This window comes from Mercenaria mercenaria, chromosome 1 (genome assembly GCF_021730395.1).
Source record: "Mercenaria mercenaria strain notata chromosome 1, MADL_Memer_1, whole genome shotgun sequence".
Taxonomy (NCBI): Eukaryota; Metazoa; Mollusca; class Bivalvia; order Venerida; family Veneridae; genus Mercenaria; species Mercenaria mercenaria.
Window position 1 is genome coordinate 16,708,403 of NC_069361.1, and position 19,288 is coordinate 16,727,690.

General features: G+C 35.9%; 1 protein-coding gene across 6 annotated transcripts in view; it reads right to left on the minus strand.

Annotated features, from left to right (window-relative positions):
• Positions 1 to 19,288, minus strand: part of LOC123544883 (uncharacterized) — a 40,744-nt gene that overhangs the window by 21,051 nt on the left and 405 nt on the right. For 3 of the 6 annotated variants that reach the window (XR_008370545.1, XM_053540912.1, XM_053540896.1), the window contains exons 2-11: positions 17,326 to 17,468; positions 15,788 to 15,824; positions 11,870 to 11,951; positions 11,022 to 11,187; positions 9,654 to 9,932; positions 8,268 to 8,369; positions 6,734 to 7,327; positions 4,737 to 4,829; positions 3,999 to 4,091; positions 3,361 to 3,430 (exon numbers count right to left, since the gene is read on the minus strand). Coding sequence is in view for 5 of the 6 variants with exons in the window: in XM_053540912.1 (XP_053396887.1) it covers positions 3,361 to 3,430; positions 3,999 to 4,091; positions 4,737 to 4,829; positions 6,734 to 7,327; positions 8,268 to 8,369; positions 9,654 to 9,932; positions 11,022 to 11,187; positions 11,870 to 11,951; positions 15,788 to 15,824; positions 17,326 to 17,468 (1,659 nt within the window). In the remaining variant the exon portion in view is untranslated. Of the gene's footprint in view, positions 1 to 3,360; positions 3,431 to 3,998; positions 4,092 to 4,736; positions 4,830 to 6,733; positions 7,328 to 8,267; positions 8,370 to 9,653; positions 9,933 to 11,021; positions 11,188 to 11,869; positions 11,952 to 15,746; positions 15,825 to 17,325; positions 17,469 to 18,739; positions 18,940 to 19,288 lie in introns of those variants that run through there. The other 3 variants (XM_053540901.1, XM_053540909.1, XM_053540902.1) reach the window with 3 other exon arrangements.

Here is a 19,288-nt window from a genome sequence, read left to right on the forward strand (position 1 = left end):
GATTTTCAATGGATGTATCTAAATTTGATTTTCCTGGTTACCAAACCAAAAAGAATTGTAGCACAAAAATGAATCTGATAAACATACTCAGGCTAGTGAATTGTAATGCATCTCTTTGTTTCTTAAAGAAATCTCCTATAGAATACACGAAAAGTGAAAATGTCATAAAACTTAGTTGAAGCTATTCACAAATAAAGATAACAAGACAGCCATGATGGCCCTATATCGCTCACCTGAGAACCATTGCTTTAACCAAAAACAAAAGAAAGAAAAGGTACAGATATGTCAAAATACACCTAAAAATTGGAGGTACCATCCATGTTGTACCATAGAAAAGTGGTCTCGGTTTTTCCCTACGGCCAATAATAAAAAAGTTACTAAATAAGCTATTTATAGTAACATAAAAGGGAAAATTATTGTAAGCGAACAAAAGAAGGATCTGTCAAATAAAAACAAAAGCACTGCAATGCAACGCAAATGCAAAGCAATAATCACACAAAACAAAGTCATATGACCTTTGACCCCTAAGTGTGACCTTGACATTGAAGTGAGCCATTTGAAACATGTGCTCTGCATATCATTTCAATGAGGTGAACATTTGTGTCAGGTTTCTCTGAAATCCATCAAGGGGTTCAAAAGTTGTGTGGAAGTTTGGTTAAAATCAAATCATAAATGAAGCTACTATTGTGCAGACAAGGTCAAAATAGCCGATTTTGGCCCTTTCAGGGGCCACAACTCTGGAACCCATTATTGGATCTGGCCGGTTCACGAAAGGAACCAAGATCTTATGGTGACACAAGTTTTGTGCAAGTTCAATTAAATTCAAATCATAAATGAAGCTGCTATTGTGCAGACAAGGTCAAAATAGCTAATTCCGGCCCTATCAGGGGCCATAACTCTGGAACTCATTACGGGATCTGGCCGATTCAAGAAAGGAACCAAGATCTTTTGGTGACATAAGTTTTGTGCAAGTTTGGTTAAAATCAAGTTATAAACGAAGCTGCTATTGTGCAGACAAGGTCAAAATAGCTAATTTTGACCCCTTCAGGGGCCATAACTCCGGAACCCATAAAGGAATCTGACCAGTTGCAGAAAGGAACCAAGATCTTATGGTGATACAAGTTGTGTGCAAGTTTGGTAAAAATCATATCATAAATAATGCTGCTATTGTGCAGACAAGGTCAAAATAGCTAATTCCAGCCCTATCAGGGGCCATAACTCTGGAACTCATTATGGGATCTGGCCGATTCAAGAAAGGAACCAAGATCTTTTGGTGACATAAATTTTATGCAAGTTTGGTTAAAGTCAAGTTATAAACGAAGCTGCTATTGTGCAGACAAGGTCAAAATAGATAATTTTGACCCCTTCAGGGGCCGTAACTCTGGAACCCATAAAGGAATCTGACCAGTTGCAAAAAGGAACCAAGATCTTATGGTGATACAAGTTGTGTGCAAGTTTGGTAAAAATCATATCATAAATAAAGCTGCTATTGTGCAGACAAGGTTAAAATAGCTAATTTTGGGCCTTTTAGGGGCCATAACTCTGGAACCCATAATCAAATCTGGCCAGTTCAAAAAAGGAACCAAGATCTTATGATGATACAAGTTGTGTGCAAGTTTGATAAAAATCAATTCATAAATAAAGCTGCTATTGTGCATACAAGGTCAAAATAGCTAATTTTCGCCCTTTCAGGGACCATAACTCTGGAACCTATACTGGGATCTGGCCAGTTCAAGAAAGGAACCGAGATCTTATGGTGATACAAGTTGTGTGCAAGTTTGGTTAAAATAAAATCATAAATGAAACCAATATCGTGCAGACAAGAAATTGTTGACGGACGGAAGACGGACGAAGGGTGATCACAAAAGCTCACCTTGTCACTATGTGACAGGTGAGCTAAAAAGCTAATTTTGGCCCTTTCAGGGGCCATAACTCTGGAATCCATTATGGGATCTGGTTGGTTCAACAAAGGGCCCAAGATCTTATGGTGACACAAGTTTTGTGCAAGTATGATTAAATTCAAATCTTAAATGAAGCTGCTACTGTGCAGACAAGGTCAAAATAGCTAATTTTCGCTCTTTCAGGGACCATAACTCTGGAACCCATAATGGGATCTGGCCAGTTCAAGAAAGGAACCGAGATCTTATGGTGATACAAGTTGTGTGCAAGTTTGGTTAAAATAAAATCATAAATGAAACCAATATCGTGCAGACAAGAAATTGTTGACGGACGGAAGACGGACGAAGGGTGATCACAAAAGCTCACCTTGTCACTATGTGACAGGTGAGCTAAAAAGCTAATTTTGGCCCTTTCAGGGGCCATAACTCTGGAATCCATTATGGGATCTGGTTGGTTCAACAAAGGAACCAAGATCTTATGGTGACACAAGTTTTGTGCAAGTATGATTATATTCAAATCTTAAATGAAGCTGCTACTGTGCAGACAAGGTCAAAATAGCTAATTCTGACCCTTTCAGGGACCACAACTCTGGAACCCATAATGGCATCTGGCCAGTTCAAGAAAGGAACTAAGATCTTATGGTGATACAAGTTGTGTGCAAGTTTGGTTAAATTCAATGAAGCTGCTATTGTGCAGACAAGGTCAAAATAGCTAATTTTGGCCCTTTCAGGGGCCATAACTCTGGAACCCATAATGGAATCTGGCTGGTTCAAGAAAGGAACCAAGACCTTATAGTGACACAAGTTTTGTGCAAGTTTTATTAAATTCAAATCATAAATGAAGCTGCTATTGTGCAGACAAGGTCAAAATAGCTAATTCTGGCCCTTTCAGGGGCCATAACTCTGGAACCTGTACTGGAATCTGGCCAGTTCAAGAAAGGAACTAAGATCTAATGGTGATACAAGTTGTGTGCAAGTTTGGTAAAAATCAAATCATAAATACAGCTACTATTGTGCATACAAGGTCAAAATAGCTAATTTTGGCTCTTCAGGGGCCATAACTCTGGAACCCATAATGGGATCTGGCCAGTTCAAGAAAGGAACCAAGATCTTATGGTGATACAAGTTGTGTGCAAGTTTGGTTAAAATAAAATCATAAATGAAACCACTATCGTGCAGACAAGAAATTGTTGATGCACAAAAATAGCAAATTCTGGCCCTTTAAGGGGCAATAACTCTAGAACCCATTACGGGATCTGGCCAGTTTTCGAAAGGAACTTAAATATCATGCCATTTGATCAAAATTGCTTGCAAAATGTGGTCTCTATCTTGTTCACAAGAAATTGTGGACGGACGGACGAAGGGCGATAACAAAAGCTCACCCTGTCACTATGTGACAGGTGAGCTAAAAAGGTTTAAGTATCATGGTTTCGCTGTCAGTATCTACAATGTCCATAATTACCCTGGAACTTTGAATTCTTCTGCTGTTCTTCTAGGTGTTTTTTCTTCCTGCTGTTGGTTTTTCAGACAGTCTATAATAAGTATACTGGTAGGTTGAGTATTCTTTGTGATGTACAATATGCACAGTGCATTGTGCAAACACAAATATGTAACTTTGCTACTATTTGCAATAATTTGAATAATCTTGGTAGAAGGTTACATAAGGACCATTTGTGTGAAATTATTTTAAAATCAGACCAGCGGCTTAGGAGCAGATGCCATTTGAAGATTTCTCTATTTTTAGCTCTGGCGGCCCCTTTGTGTAACGAAGCGGAACCCTTTAAACAATTTTGTTAGAAGACCATCAAAGGAACATCAAAGCCAAGTTTGATCCATTCAGTGGTCATTTAAAGAAACTGCTGATGACAGACGCAAGCGCAATGGACATGCTGTGATCACAATAGTTCACCAGCTCAGGTGAGTTAAAGACATATACACCACAAGTTTAACTCCATTTTAAATAGTGATACTATACCAAAAAGAAATCCTACACCTATTCTATATTCATAACAACACTATTTCTTCAAATTTATAACAAACTGAAATGAACACAATAATATATAGCTTTATACGAATGGTTGCACTTTACTGATACAGCACCTGTGACAGCTGATAATTCTGAAGGAAACTCGTGACTGTTCAGCGATGCACTTCTTCTCATTGTAGAACATAGGTACTTTGGAACATTAGAATCTGAAAGATTCAGAGACTAGCATTCTATCAAATCATCATAGAGATCCTGTTCCTTTGAAAAAGTAAAGCATGCAAAACAACCAGTCTATTAAATCATCATACAAAAACGAACATTTCCATACCTGAATTGTATTGTTTTTCTGTCCTTTTTGAACTACTGAGTCTATTCAAATGTATCTGAATAACAGGATTCCACTTGAGAGGAAACTAGGGCGCTTGAGAGGCTGAACATATCATTACTGCTCATGAACAGAATCAACTGAACTGAGGCTGCTAATCTTTACTTAGTTGTCCTCTATAATTCCATGGTCTATTTCGTTCTTTTTGATAATGATGGAAAATTAAAGATACATGGTCTATCAATACTGTAGGACACTGGAATATTTCTGAAGTTCTGACATAAACAGGATTTACTCCATATGAATTTCTATTTCAGTTAACCTTTACCATGCTAAATTTCTAAAATGGACTGGTCCATCATTCAGTTTGGGCAGTATCACTTATTATTTAAAAGAATGTTCACTCAAAATTTACTGATTGAATAGCGAACAGTGCAGACCATGATCTTGGTCTGCACTGATTGCAAAGGCAAAATCACTTGCTGCCAGCAGGCTAAAGGTTAAGCAAAAGCTATATTTATTTTACCTTTACATGTAAAGGTTCGTTCCTCTTCAGTGGTCTTTGGTTTATATTGATCTTTAATTTCCACTGAATTCTTTCTGTCAGCACTGGAAGCTCCTATTAGTAAATACAATGAAATCTTTTTGTTACTGCAAATCTACCGGATTCAACTGAAGACTTTTTAAGCATTGAATACAGTAGGCTACACCATGACCCAAATGACGGATATAATAGGGCTATTATAATAGTAGCTTGATCTAGGATGCTGTATTTGGCTCTAGTGGATTTTGCCAGGTCGGATTACATGAGAGACATGCGCAGTGTGTGATCTAACCTGACAAAATCTGCAGGAGCCAAATACAAAATGCCAGATCTAGCTACTGTTTTAATGACACTTTTAATATATACCTCCACATTTTTGTTTGCACAAAATCTTCAATATTTATCGATGTTAAAATAGAACTTAGTGTTGATTTATAGAACTGTGTCAAAGGACATGCATATTAATAAAAGTAGTTCGGTAACATACAATACAAAAGGTACGAAACAGAATTTTGTCTGCCAGTTCGTTATTTCCATGTGAAATAAAAGCCCCATTTTTGACAGAATTTATACAGGTATATAATAAAGTAGAATATACATAAAGCATGGATAAAGCAGAATATGAGTAATAGATAAAGTAGATTACAAGTGATGGATATAGTAGATTTAATTCAGACTCATCAACCATCTCTTGTCAGAGTATTCCAAATAAAATCTCTGTGTGTGTGTTCGGGTTTAACGTTTTTTTCCAACAATTTTTCAGTCATATAAACGATGGTGTCTACTTGTAGCAGTGAGCACAATGCCTAACTTTTAGTGCTGCCTCACTGGAATATCATGCCATAGACACATAGCATGATACCCCACCCAGTCACATTATACTGACACCTAATTGTAAGATTAATTAATGATTTTCTACAACTGGAAACAATTTAAACAGAATGTTTTATATTAATTTGACTTCATAGTTCGATTGTACTGTATCATTTATATGACTTAACTACCAAATTATGGCAAATTTGGATTTATGTAGTATATCACAGTAATAAATAAAATATAATTTTTTGTTCAGTCTCTCTGACTTCGACCTAAAGACCTCAAAAACAAAAAGGGTCATCAACTGACCAGGTGCAATCATCCTGAACAATAGTTTGATGGCCATGGCCTCAAAAGTTTTTCTGAAACTGTTCAGAAACCATTTTCCTCTCAAGGTCACTGTGACCATGACATATCAGGTACTTTGGACATCTACTGACCAAAAACAATCATCCTATAAAGTTTGACAAATTATGGCCAAAGTGTTCTTCTGTTATCAATCAGGAACCAATTTTCAGCTCACTGTCACTTTGACCTTGCCCTTTTGACCCTTAAACAATTGGGTCATGTACTGACCATAGGCAAATAATCTTATGATGTTTGAGGACTGTAGGCCACAGTATTCTTCATTTATTGATTGGAAACCAATCTTCAGCTTAAGGTCACTGCGAGCTTGACCATTCAGCAACCGATTAAAAATCAATAGGGGTTATCAGTTTATCAGAACCAACTTTGTAGTTCTTGTGCAGATACGTTCTCCATTTAAATAAAGGCAGATTTTCCTGGAATAAAATGTGTTCTGTAGATCTATGTTTTTCCTATATTTCAAGTTCTACACTGTACTCCTTCTTCTCAAGTAGAGAGGGAGGTAGAGGTTACAATGAATCTACAAATGAACTGTGGAAATATGGAAATGCTATGGCTGGTTATAGGAAATCTATTAAAGTTAGTATACTTTTTTTTTTTTACAAAGTGTAAACCTTTGATTATTATCCACTTTTCATAAGCATAATACAATCTTTTCATCCCATTTAATACTTAACCAGAAAATTGGCTTTATGACTAACAATAGCCTTTATTTCTTATTTTATTTGTTTTAGTTTTCTATATACCTTACCTTGACCCTGACTTGGAAACCAATGAGGAGATATCTGAATACTTACTGGCAGATATTTTCCTAGGAAAAGTGTCTGTGTTTGTGTCTGAGCTGACACAAGTATCAGTATGAACAACAATGGATTCTGTGTAGTTGTTTGTTCCTGTGGTACACATACCATTAGGATGGTTTTTGTTTATGTTTGCAACACCAGTCTCACCATGTGACTGTGTTTCTCGCCCTGTAAATCTACTGGTACTTGTACCAGTAGGGAAGTTTAATGTTTCGGTACAAGTCCCAGTCTGTGACTGTGTTTCAGTTTCTTTAAATCGGCTTGCACCTGTACTTGTACTGAAGCTGTATGTACCAGTCTTCATTTGAGTACCAGTCTGACAACTGGATTGTGTTTCTGTTACTCTACTGGTACCTGTGCCTACATAAGAAGAAAAGCTACCAGTGCCAGTAACCGTTTGCGTACCAGTCCCAGTTTGTGTGCCAGTTTGTAGCCCAGACGGTGTGCCACTATAAATGAATGTGATATCCTCGTTACTTTCATCACAGCTGTTTGTAAACTTTTCTGTGGCAGCACTCCCAGGTCCTCCTACCAACTGTTTGTCCACATTTTTCAGAGCCAACTGGGATAAGAATTCATCTTGTCTAGCTGAAATGTAACAATACTGTTTCATCTAAATATGCTACTGATCAATTAAGACACCATGTATATAACATATAAATGTCTTGATGTCTGAAGTTATTAACAGATGCTAAATATATATTCTCTGTGTTGGACAATTTCAGAGAAACTCTCATAAACTAAAAGATAACTTCCAATGCTTTTTTTTATGAAGAAATGGACAAAAGTTTAAGCAAGAGCTATGCATCTGAAGATTTTGATGGCGTAACAGAGGTAACATAGTATGTGAGATTCAGTTTTAAACAGGCTATAAGCATGATCTTTGATGTAACAACTCTGCAAACAATAACAGTCCTATGCAGTATCATGACTGTGGACTTTAAAAGTATTCTCATTGTTTTTAATCAAACATATTTTCCATTTGCTTCTTTTGTTTATCTTAGTTTTTCAACAATAATTCAGTCATGTAACAGCAGGCATTTAACCTAACCAATGCTTCTTGACTTTGTGACAGTACATTAGACATGGCAAACAAGAATGGTTCTACCATTTTTAAATATGTAGCAAAATCAAAGGTTCACTTTGTGAATGGTAATTGAGCATATGATGATATGAGCCTCTTTGTAGTTAAGTTCATTGAATTTCAGCCAGTGGTTGATGAGAAAATGTATCAACAAGACTGGATGGATGAACACACCAACAGACATATCAGATATTTTGTAGTACATAAACACTTAAAGAGTTCATCTACAGTCAACATGAAATCATTCTATGAAGTTTGATAGCTGGAGACTCAAGCAATCAGCACTCAGTGAAGGCAAACTGACTTCACTCTTGAGGTTTCTGTGACTGACCTATGGGTCCCCAAAATTAACATCATATATTTTACCTAGCTACCTGTAAAACCTTTTTAAAGGGGCTATTCAGGCTTGCATAAAGTTTTTCATTGATTATGTTCTATATGTACCTTTCACATGCTTGCTTACTCTAGTTGATTGTGGTTTCTGTAGAACACATTTCAGGTTCTGGAAAAACTCATCAGGAAATAGTTTGTTTCTCACCTCATCTCCTGCAAGTTCAGAATAATTTTATTTATTAGGGTCAGTGTACCCGGTTTCGCACACATTTCCTAAGAATACTTTCCTATTTAGTCAAAAATGATTAAATTTGAATTTACCTCTACATGCTTTAATAAATACACTTATTTTGGTTTAAAACACGCTTACTTTCCTTTCCCACTTCAATGACGTCATACCTCTTGGTGAACTTGATTCGGATAACATATTTTGACCAGTTTTTGCATTTAAGTGTACCCGGTTTCGCACACCATGCTATTTATAGAATTCAGTGATAGTAATGCATTTACCCAAAAGAAAAATTTCAATTAACTTTTTAAGTATTTATTCTATTCAATTTAAACATGTATTTTCCAATAAAACATCTGAAAGTGATATTAAAAAGCAGTTATGAAAGTGAAATATAGGGACCAAACCCTGTTTTTACTTCTAAAAGCAGAAAAGGCTAAAACAGCTGAATACATGAAACAAAAATAAACAATAGAAGCTGCTGAATCACAAAAGACCCCAACAAGTCTTGTCATTCGATTAAGTTCTCTGTTTTAATAAAAACGTAAAGCAAACAATCAAGTTGAAGTCATTTTGCAGGTTGGGAGAACTTCAATATCTGTTGAAATATTTTTCATTTCGGTAAAGTAATAGGTAAATACCTACATGTAGGAAGGAAAAGTGATTTTTCAATTTATTTTACACCTTGTTGTTGTTTGCTTAGTCATTATTTTCATAAAATTTAATATTTTTCAGCTAACCTACTGGCCTCCATTAGTATTGTTATTGTTTTCGTCTGCACCTACCAGAACGAGGCTCAAGCGGGGATGAACCCCTTGTGTCAATTAATGTAGGGAATAACTCAATTTTGTGAAATAATAACAAAGTATTGTTGAATTTTCTGCTTCGTTCTCACAAAGCACATGAATTTGCTGGGTGTGCGAAACCGCGTACAGTGCGAAACCGGGTACACTGACTCTACATTTTTTTTCATTTTATGTAATGTCAATCCCTGCCTTAAATTTGCAAAGAGTTAGGTAAGAGGAAATGAAACACTGAAAATGTAAGGACCACATGCATTGTTGAAGTGAGTGCAGATGCTCGAGTCTGGGAATCACGTGTTTAAATTCAAACTAGCATACTCACAAAATGCATGATTTTTGCTCAAGCTCGCAAAATTTTACGAGTGCAAAAACTAAAATGGAAACGAAAATGTTTTTTCAGCCTTCCGCATCAAGGTTAATACACGATACTAATATATGTAATATATTCAACATAGAAATCTTTACCTGTGAATTGTTGTTCGCCTCTCCACACCTCTTTGCTGGAGTCATCACGTGATCTGCAATTATCGGACTTAGCCAACCAATCACTCACTTTATCTTCTGGTCTCAGCTGAGACCCTGGGGGTGACCTGGACTCCACAACCAAAATCGAAGCATGTTCTCCATGCAGTGACCTTAATTCATGAGCAGAAAGTTCTATTTTTTCTGAGGTGTTTGTTTGTAGCGATACTTTAAACTGTTCTTGGGGCTTAGTTTTTGGAACTGAACTCCTTTTCAGCTGCCCTGCAAGTAAAAAAAATAAATGTAACTTGCATGATCTATGTATTTTCTACTGTAACTAAAAGTAAACTGCTATAATTACATTGTTCTGAAATGTACAAGATTTCTGCCTACACTGATGTGCCAAAAGACAATTATGTTTCAGACATAATATATGAAGTTTAATAAAACTCTATTCAGCAATTACAATGTTATGATGAAGCTTTAAAGAAAATTTAAAGGTTTTTTTATTTTCAGCCTCGGCAGCTCTGATTACAAGGGCAAAAGGGAACCCAATTTAACAAATTTTTAGATTCAAGATTTCCGAATTTTATCATTTCACTCAATACATAAATGTAAATATGCAGCATTTAGAAGACCTTAGAAGAATGCTACAGACCGAGTTTGGTTAAGATTAATCAGGTGGACCATGAAAAGAAGCTGTTTGAAATTTTGTTTTTGTTTTTAACTTCGGCATCCACTAAAAGGGTCCGGGCTAACCATCTGAAAAAAACTTAGGAGAGGAACACACAAGGAGGCTACAGACAAATTTTGGTGAAGATCCACCACACATTTAATGAAATCGAGTCATTTAAAGTGTATCCACTCTTAGCTCTTGTATCCCCTACAAGGGGATCATTAGTATAAAATTCTAAGAGATCTATATCAGAATGCTACTAATCTAGTTTTGTGTAAAGAGGAGGAGGTGTTCTAAGTAAAACATTTGACACAGAACAATGGACGCCAAACCATCAAACTACCCTAGTAGCTCACCCTGAACAAAGTTCAGTTGAGCTAGAAACAAGGGAATCAGCAGAACTGACTGATGACCCTTGCATCATCAGAACAACTATTTGCTACTATTTAAGTTTGAATTAAAATCTGTTTTATAATATTAAACAGAGATAAGAGTTAAAGTGTATCAAATCTTTAACATGAAATTTTAAGTAAAAAGGGAGGATAATTTATGAATCAAAACTTTAACGAAACTGTGGACATGGACACTGGTGCAAGTAGGACAGCTCTCAACATACTTTGTATAGTCCAGCTAAAGATTTTGTCTATAAATTGATCTAATTTGGTATGGCCTAAAAGATAGTAACGGAGTAATACCTTTAGCTCCAAATTTTTGCTTGGGTGTGCCAGCCTGTGGTTTTCTAGCTCTTGATTTCTGTCTTGCTTTGACAGGCTGTAAACCTTTACCAAATAATACATCATTCTCGTAAGAATCTTGCAAAGGAGAAAGATTTTTAACTGAAGTCTTTCTTCGAATCTTTACCTTGAAAAATAAGTGACAATTAGTATACTGAAAAAATTGTCTGGTAAATTGAGACTCAATTTTTCTATTCTTGTTTTGATTCTTATGGTTGAAAGTCTGATTCAAATCTGTGTACTCAAGTGGAAGTTTCAACAGAATTAAATTACAGGAAACAAGAGAAGTACAGGAAATGTTTTTGTTCTTCTTCTTGCAAAATTTCTAACCCATATGGGCAAGGGGTAAATGTTTTAACCACTTTGACCTTAACCACTATTACTAAGCCATGAAGGCACTCAGAAACTGCTTTCCTTAAAACACTTTACCTGCATTTGGTTTCTCTTTTTCAATAGCAATTTCTTATTGTCCTTAAATGTTAGTCTTCCCTAAACTATATCCTTGATATCTGAACTGATAAACTTTTTAAGAATAAAAACCGAACAGTATAGTTTGGAAAGTTAATGTGACTATAATATTCGACACGTCTGTATCTGAAATGTTCTCTCTGTCTATTCTGAGGGCTTTATTTCACTCTGCCCCTCTGGTCAGATCGCTGTGTCTGTACTAGTGGAGGATGATTTCGTGCCCAGTGTGGCTGCAGTATATGTAAAGCGCCTTTGAACGTGTTTATCATGAAAAGGGTGCTATATAAATCTGGTATAATAATAATAATAATATTGGGAGGAAATACAGAAAGAAAACTAACCTGCGAAATGGCTTTCTTATTTCTGCCCTGTTTCAATTTCTTTAAAGATCCAGCCTCTGACATGGTGCTTTTAAGTCTTTCTCTGTATACATATGAACCAAACAGAAGATATCATTTAAGTTTGGTTATACCAGAATGTGACTGTGGTGTATCTTACCACAGTCAAACATTAATACATGCTGAAAATAGATCACTATGTCTCACTATGGAAACATAGTCTGATGACATTAATATGATATCCAACAACAGTGGTGAACTGTTACAAAATATGCAAGTCAAAGCAAATTACTTTTGACTTTTAAAATACTTTACTTTATATTGAGCAGAAAAGTTGTTAATTTTCTCAAATTCAACTAACTCAAGAGCAACAAAGACTGGCTGGCTATCGAAGTTGGCAAAGACAATATGCAAATAAACACTCTGAATGTGACTTACTATGCATCAGAAAAAAACTTATAAAGCTGACACTGTCATTTTTTGTAATTTTAAGTAACTCGAGAGTGGCTGTGAGTATAAGGTATCTGGGATATTATGCCCATAAACATTATAACTAAGTTTGGTGAACACTTGATATAAACTGCTCAAGTCAGAGAGTGGACACTGTCATTTCTCACTGTTTTCAGCAATTTAAGGGCCTTCACTCCAGAAATAATTAGGAGGATCCAGTTGATTATCAAACCTGACCATCAACATTGAGACCAAGTTTTGGGTACATTGAACTAGCACTGCTCATGTAAAAGAGCTGACAACTTTAGTGGAAGTTGCAACCCATGACAGATGTTCCAAACTCGTCCTGTTTCATGGGTGAATAAAAAGGAAATATGAGCCGCACCATGAGAAAACTAACATAGTGGCTTTGCGACCAGCATGGATCCAGACCAGCCTGCGCATCTGCGCAGTCTGGTCAGGATCCATGCTGTTCGCTTTCAAAGCCTATTACAATTAGAGAAACCGTTAGTGAACAGCATGGATCCTGACCAGACTGCGCGGATGCGCAGGCTGGTCTGGATCCATGCTGGTCACAAAGCCACTATGTTGGTTTTCTCATGGTGCGGATCATATCAAGATTTTTACTGTAGCACCAAAGACAATTACCAGTAGCACATTTCTGAACAAACATGTAGATCTACAGCAACCATAAAATGCAAAGACAGCATTTTCATAAAAATTAAAAATAGGGTTATTATAATAGAAGCTCAATCTGGGATGCTGTATTCGGCTCGAGTGGATTCTTGCCAGATCAGATTTCACGAGGTGCGCAAGCACCTTGTGTGATCAGACCTCGCAAAGTCCATGAGAGCCGAATATAAAATACCAAATCTAGCTACTGTTATAATGACCCATTTATTATATACCTCCAACTTTTATTTACTTTTGTTATTGAACGAAATCTTCAATGTTTATTGATGTTAAAATGGAACTTAGTAAAATTTTTACGAGGCTATTTAGAGAACTGTGTCAGGTCATGCATATTTATGAAAGTAGTCTTGCAACATACAATACAATAGGTGCAATACGAAATTTTCTTCTGCCTGTTAATATTTACTTGTGAAATACAAGCGATTTTTTACAGAATTTTTATAGGTATATAAAAACAAGAGGGCCATGATGGCCCTATATCGCTCACCTGTTAAACTTGGCCTTGGAATCATCAAGATAAACATTCTGACCAAATTCATGACGATAGGGTCATAAATGTGGCCTCTACAGTGTTAACAAGCTTTTCCTTTGATTTGAGTAGTGATCTAGTTTTTGACCCACATGACCCAGTTTCGAACTTGGCCTAGGAATCATCAAGATAAACATTCTTCCCACGTTTCGAGAAAATATTTGGGTCATAAATATGGCCTCTAGAGTGTTAACCAGCTTTTCCTCTGATTTGAGTGGGTGACCTAGTTTTTGACCCACATGACCCAGTTTCGAACTTGCCCTAAGAGTTATCAAGATAAACATTCTGACCAAGTTTCATGAAGATAGGGTCATAAATGTGGCCTCAATAATGTTAACCTTTTCCTTTGATTTGATGTGATGACCTAGTTTTTGACCCCATATGACCCAGTTTTGATCAAGATAAACATTCTGACCAAGTGCCAGTTTTAAACAAGAGGACCATGATGGTCCTGAATCGCTCACCTCTACCCACATGACCCAGTTTTGTGTATGACGTCGTTTTTTCTATTATTTGACATAGTGACCTAGTTTCTGACCTCATGTGACCCAGTTTTGAACTTGACCTAGATATTATCAAGATAAAAAATCTGACCAATTTTCATGAAGATCCATTGAAAAATATGGTCTCTAGAGAGGTCACAAGGTTTTTCTATTATTTGACCTACTGACCTAGTTTTTGATGGCACGTGACCCACTTTCGAACTTGACCTAGATACCATCAAGATGAACATTCAGACCAATTTTCATACAGATCCCATGAAAATTATTGCCTCTAGAGAGGTCACAAGGTTTTCCTATTATTTGACCTACTGACCCTAGTTTTTGATAGCACGTGACCCACTTTCGAACTTGACCTAGATATCATCAAGGTGAACATTCTGATCAATTTTCATGAAGATCTCATGAAATATATGGCCTCTAGAGAGGTCACAAGGTTTTTCTATTTTCAGACCTACTGACCTAGTTTTTGACCGTGCGTGACCCAGTTTCGAACCTGACCTAGATATCATCAAGATGAACATTCAGAATAACTTTCATACAGATCCCATGAAAAATATGGCCTTTAGAGAGGTCACAAGGTTTTTCTATTATTTGACCTACTGACCTAGTTTTTTAAGGCACGTGACCCAGTTTCGAACCTGACCTAGATATCATCAAGATGAACATTCTGACCAATTTTCATGAAGATCTTGTGAAATATATGGCCTCTAGAGAGGTCACAAGGTTTTTCTATTTTTAGACCTACTGACCTAGTTTTTGACCGCACATGACCCAGTTTCGAACTTGACCTAGATATCATCAAGATGAACATTCAGAATAACTTTCATACAGATCCCATGAAAAATATGGCCTTTAGAGAGGTCACAAGGTTTTTCTATTATTTGACCTACTGACCTAGTTTTTGAAGGCACGTGACCCAGTTTCGAACTTGACCTAGATATCATCAAGGTGAACATTCTGACCAATTTTCATGAAGATCTTGTGAAATATATGGTCTCTAGAGAGGTCACAAGGTTTTTCTATTTTTAGACCTACTGACCTAGTTTTTGAAGGCACGTGACCCAGTTTCGAACTTGACCTAGATATCATCAAGATGAACATTCTGACCAACTTTCATGAAGATCTTGTGAAATATATGGCCTCTAGAGAGGTCACAAGGTTTTTCTATTTTTAGACCTACTGACCTAGTTTTTGAGGGCACGTGACCCAGTTTCGAACTTGACCTAGATATCATCAAGATGAACATTCTGACCAACTTTCATAAAGATCCCATGAAAAATGTGACCTCTAGAGTGGTCACAAGCAAAAGTTTACGGACGGACGGACGGACGCACGGACGGACGGACGACGGACACTGCGCGATCACAAAAGCTCACCTTGTCACTTTGTGACAGGTGAGCTAAAAAGAAATCAATGTGTTATGATCCACATACTGCTATTGCTACATACATATATGACAAGTAACAAACCTTTCCAGGGAAAGTTTGGTACCTAAAAGGCAACGCACAGAAATGGGTATTGAAAGCTTTTGATGATAAAGATCCTTTGTACAGTGCATATACAGTGGTGTTTCTTTAAAGAGTAATGTTGCATAATGTGGAAGTATGAAAGACTAATTTTAAGATTTTTTCCTTCGAAATTGCACCATTTCATTGAAAATGACCGATCAGTCTATGATTTAAAAGAGATGCTGTTCAATGCGTACCAAATGCTTGTTCTTGTCCATGACCACTGCCTCACACATACCTTTTTCCTTTTCCTTTCTTAAATTTTGACTCTTTATCTGAAATAAGAAACAAAAAGCATGCATAACACAACCATACAACATAAAGCTGAGATATCTTGATGCAACAGTTCCTTGGATGTTCATTTTTATTTTGGCTGGCTTTAGAGTCACACGGACATGTACTTTATGTCATATAAGGGACTTTGCCAGCTTTTATCCCCTCCAGGCACTTTTTCAGGCATAGTGTGGCACTTCAGTAGAACCAGTGGATCTTCTGTATGCCAAATGGTCGGCTTCCTCACAAGAAGAATTTTAAGCCTCAAGTTCTTCTCTCCTCTGACATTTAAAATATTCAAAGTAAACTAAAAATATTTTCATTTGAAGAAGATAAGCTTCTTAGAAAAAACGCTGCCCTAGAGCAGCAACCTTGTAACAACAAAAAGTGACCATCTTTCAGACACTCTATATGCTGCTTTCTCCTAGATTCGAGCCTCTTAAATCTTTTAGGGTTGTGCATATTTTTGTAAACCTGTTCAATTAAATAATTTTTGTTTTTTGTTACAAAAATATTTGCATTTAACAATGGGCAATAAGAATTACAATTTTATCATCTTTTATTACGTATTTTTTGCATGAGACTAAAGGAGGTCAAACTCCACATCATTTTAAAACTTTCTCATGGATTCGAGCCCTTTGTTTGGAAGGTCATCAAGTGTTAATGTTTGCATATTCTATTTCCGTAAAGCAAATTTCTATCAAGACTGATTTCTTGTTCACTCATTACAACAGCCGAAATATGCTGAAGATGCTTTTAGCTTGAAATTTGGGCTAACAGTATTACCCACTAGGTAATTTCCTTTTGATATAAGCAATTTTTGATGCAAAATATTAAAACAGGTATTTACTCATTTTTTCAGTGATTTCATGACTAATATTTTCCAAGGCATTTTAAAATGTAAATGACACAAGTATCTGATGGCAGAACATGCTACATGAGCATGAATTTTACTGAAACACAAGGGCTCGAATCAATGAGAAAGCTCGAATCGACAAGAAACAGGCATAAAGATTGCCCAATTTTAACAGACTATTTCTATGTAAATTTTCTTCATGTTTCCTAGTTAAGTTGTTTCAGGATTTTTAGATACGTTCACTCAGGACACCAATATAAATGACTGGTTATCAATTTGTTTGGGAGTATGATAAACATACAGATTTTTTTAATCCCTGCACTGAAAAATAATCACAACTGAAATATACTTACACATACTGCTTTTTTTTCTACTTCAGTATTTAAAGTCTTTCAGTCAGTATGGTGTATTTACTGAATTACCAGACCTGTTACTGTGGGAAGAGCAAACTTTCTTTAAACGACTGCATCACATGTACACTTACCTGAATGTTAGTATGTTAGTTTGGGGACTGAAGCGAACTCCTGACTTCTTCCATAGCCAGACACCTTACCACTTCTTCTGCACTCTTAATTAGTTTTGCTGCTGTTTCTTATCATTTAAATGGTGACTGACAGTTAATAATAGAAGTCTAGAATGTGCCTTACCATCTGGGCTTGACAGCTTCTCCTGGGACTGAAAGGCTTTCTGCCAGAGCACCATTCCATCATCACTGATCCCACGTCTATTCTTTGCTCTTGAATACGTTTTCAATGAAGGTTTTCCAACAACATTCTCTTCCATTTTGTTCCTGGAATGCATTTTTGAAATTATTCTACAAGTACTTTGTTCAAGAAAGTCAAGAAATATACAGAAACAAACTACACATTCCCAATAATTTTGTAACAAATGCAAACATTTCAAATTTTCCCAGACTTTCAGAACTTAAATTAAAACTGAAAGGTAGCATATTGCTCTTGAGGCAGCCGTCCAAAATTGAAATTTTCTATGTGCTATATGCTGAATTCTGCAATTTCTAGGCAGCCCTACTTGTTACCTCAGCAGACAGAGCACAAGAATATGACTTGATAATCACTTGCGAGATTGTGGGTTTGAGGAAGGAAACATAGATCTATGATAACCTGACTGAAGACAATATGTCCGAAATCAGTAGTAAGTCCTCCAAGTGAAGTTGTTACTCAACAAGATGCTGTTTTTATTTTATGCTCTTCAGTGAAATACTGAAATTTATCAGTGAAATAAAATTGATATTTTCACTGTTTCAAACAGTGAAAATATCAATTTTTTTTTTCACTGGTACAGAACTACATTTGAATGCGAAAGAATATGAATTATAAATAATAGAAAATTCCTTGCAAAATATACTTCAGTTAAGATGTAGATGTATAAAAATACTAACAGGATCATAAATATACACATTCTATCATAATAAAATGTAAAATAATACAGGAAACAGAATATAACTATTTACAGTTTGTTTTACAAAGATCTCCTGACGTCACGACATTATGACGTCATAATGTCATTCACGTGACGTTGCGCGGACAAACTGGATATAATTTGACTAAAACCATTTAAAGCACATAAAATAAATAGAAAATTTATTTGTTTCAGTGTAAGATCAAATTATATTTCAATCATGAACACCATAATTTACATTTTCACTCGTGGCTGTGCCACTCGTGAAAATATTGCATTACAGTGTTCACTCGATGAAATATATTTCGATCTTACACTGAAACAAACAAATATCCTCTATATCTCATTTGATAAAATATGGAAACACTGGCCACCTCATGTCAACAGTATCAGAAGCGAAAGTTAGTTGCCATTTTTCAGATTGGCTATAATCATGGATTTCAAAGCTATATAATTCCTAAAAGTAGGCCTAGTTCTTGAACTGATCTGTCGATCTGCAAAAAAATCAGACAGAAAACAAGATGACATATGCATCAAAACAGAATTAAATATAAATCAAAATTTTCCTTATAACCAAAGAGCTAGATCAAAATTTGAGAGCATACAAAAGTAATAAGAAAAATGTCTCATAATTGGGGTTACCATGGAAATAACAATGCCACCAAACTGTCATTGTCAGCACAACATTTCTTCAAGTGTGTCAAAAGCTGAAATGTTACTGTTAACAACCCGTACTATAATTAGTTGCCTAAAATATTGCACTTGGAAATGGCAGAAGATTTTCAGAAGGTCACTGAAACAGCTAGGTCAGTCACTGAAACAGGTCCTCCTTTAAGATAATTAAAACTTTCAAGAACTTCAACAGGTCTAGGAAAGTGGAATATTTACAGATCAAGTGTTTGAAAACTGCTAAAGTTGTATTTAGACACAAAATCGCAGCTTGAAATTAATTGATTTATATATGGTATGCATAAATAAAGGTCAGTGGCAACTTCCAGTCATTTTTTTTACTTTGATTTTTCTTAAAATGCCAAAAACTGGCCGAAACCCACAAATGACCTTAATTTATGCATGCTGTAAATAAACCAATTAGATCTAATTCCAAGCTGCGGTTTTGAGAATAAATGTAATTTCATCAGTTTTCATACAAACAATCTGTAAATTTACAGACTGAATAATCTGTAAATATTC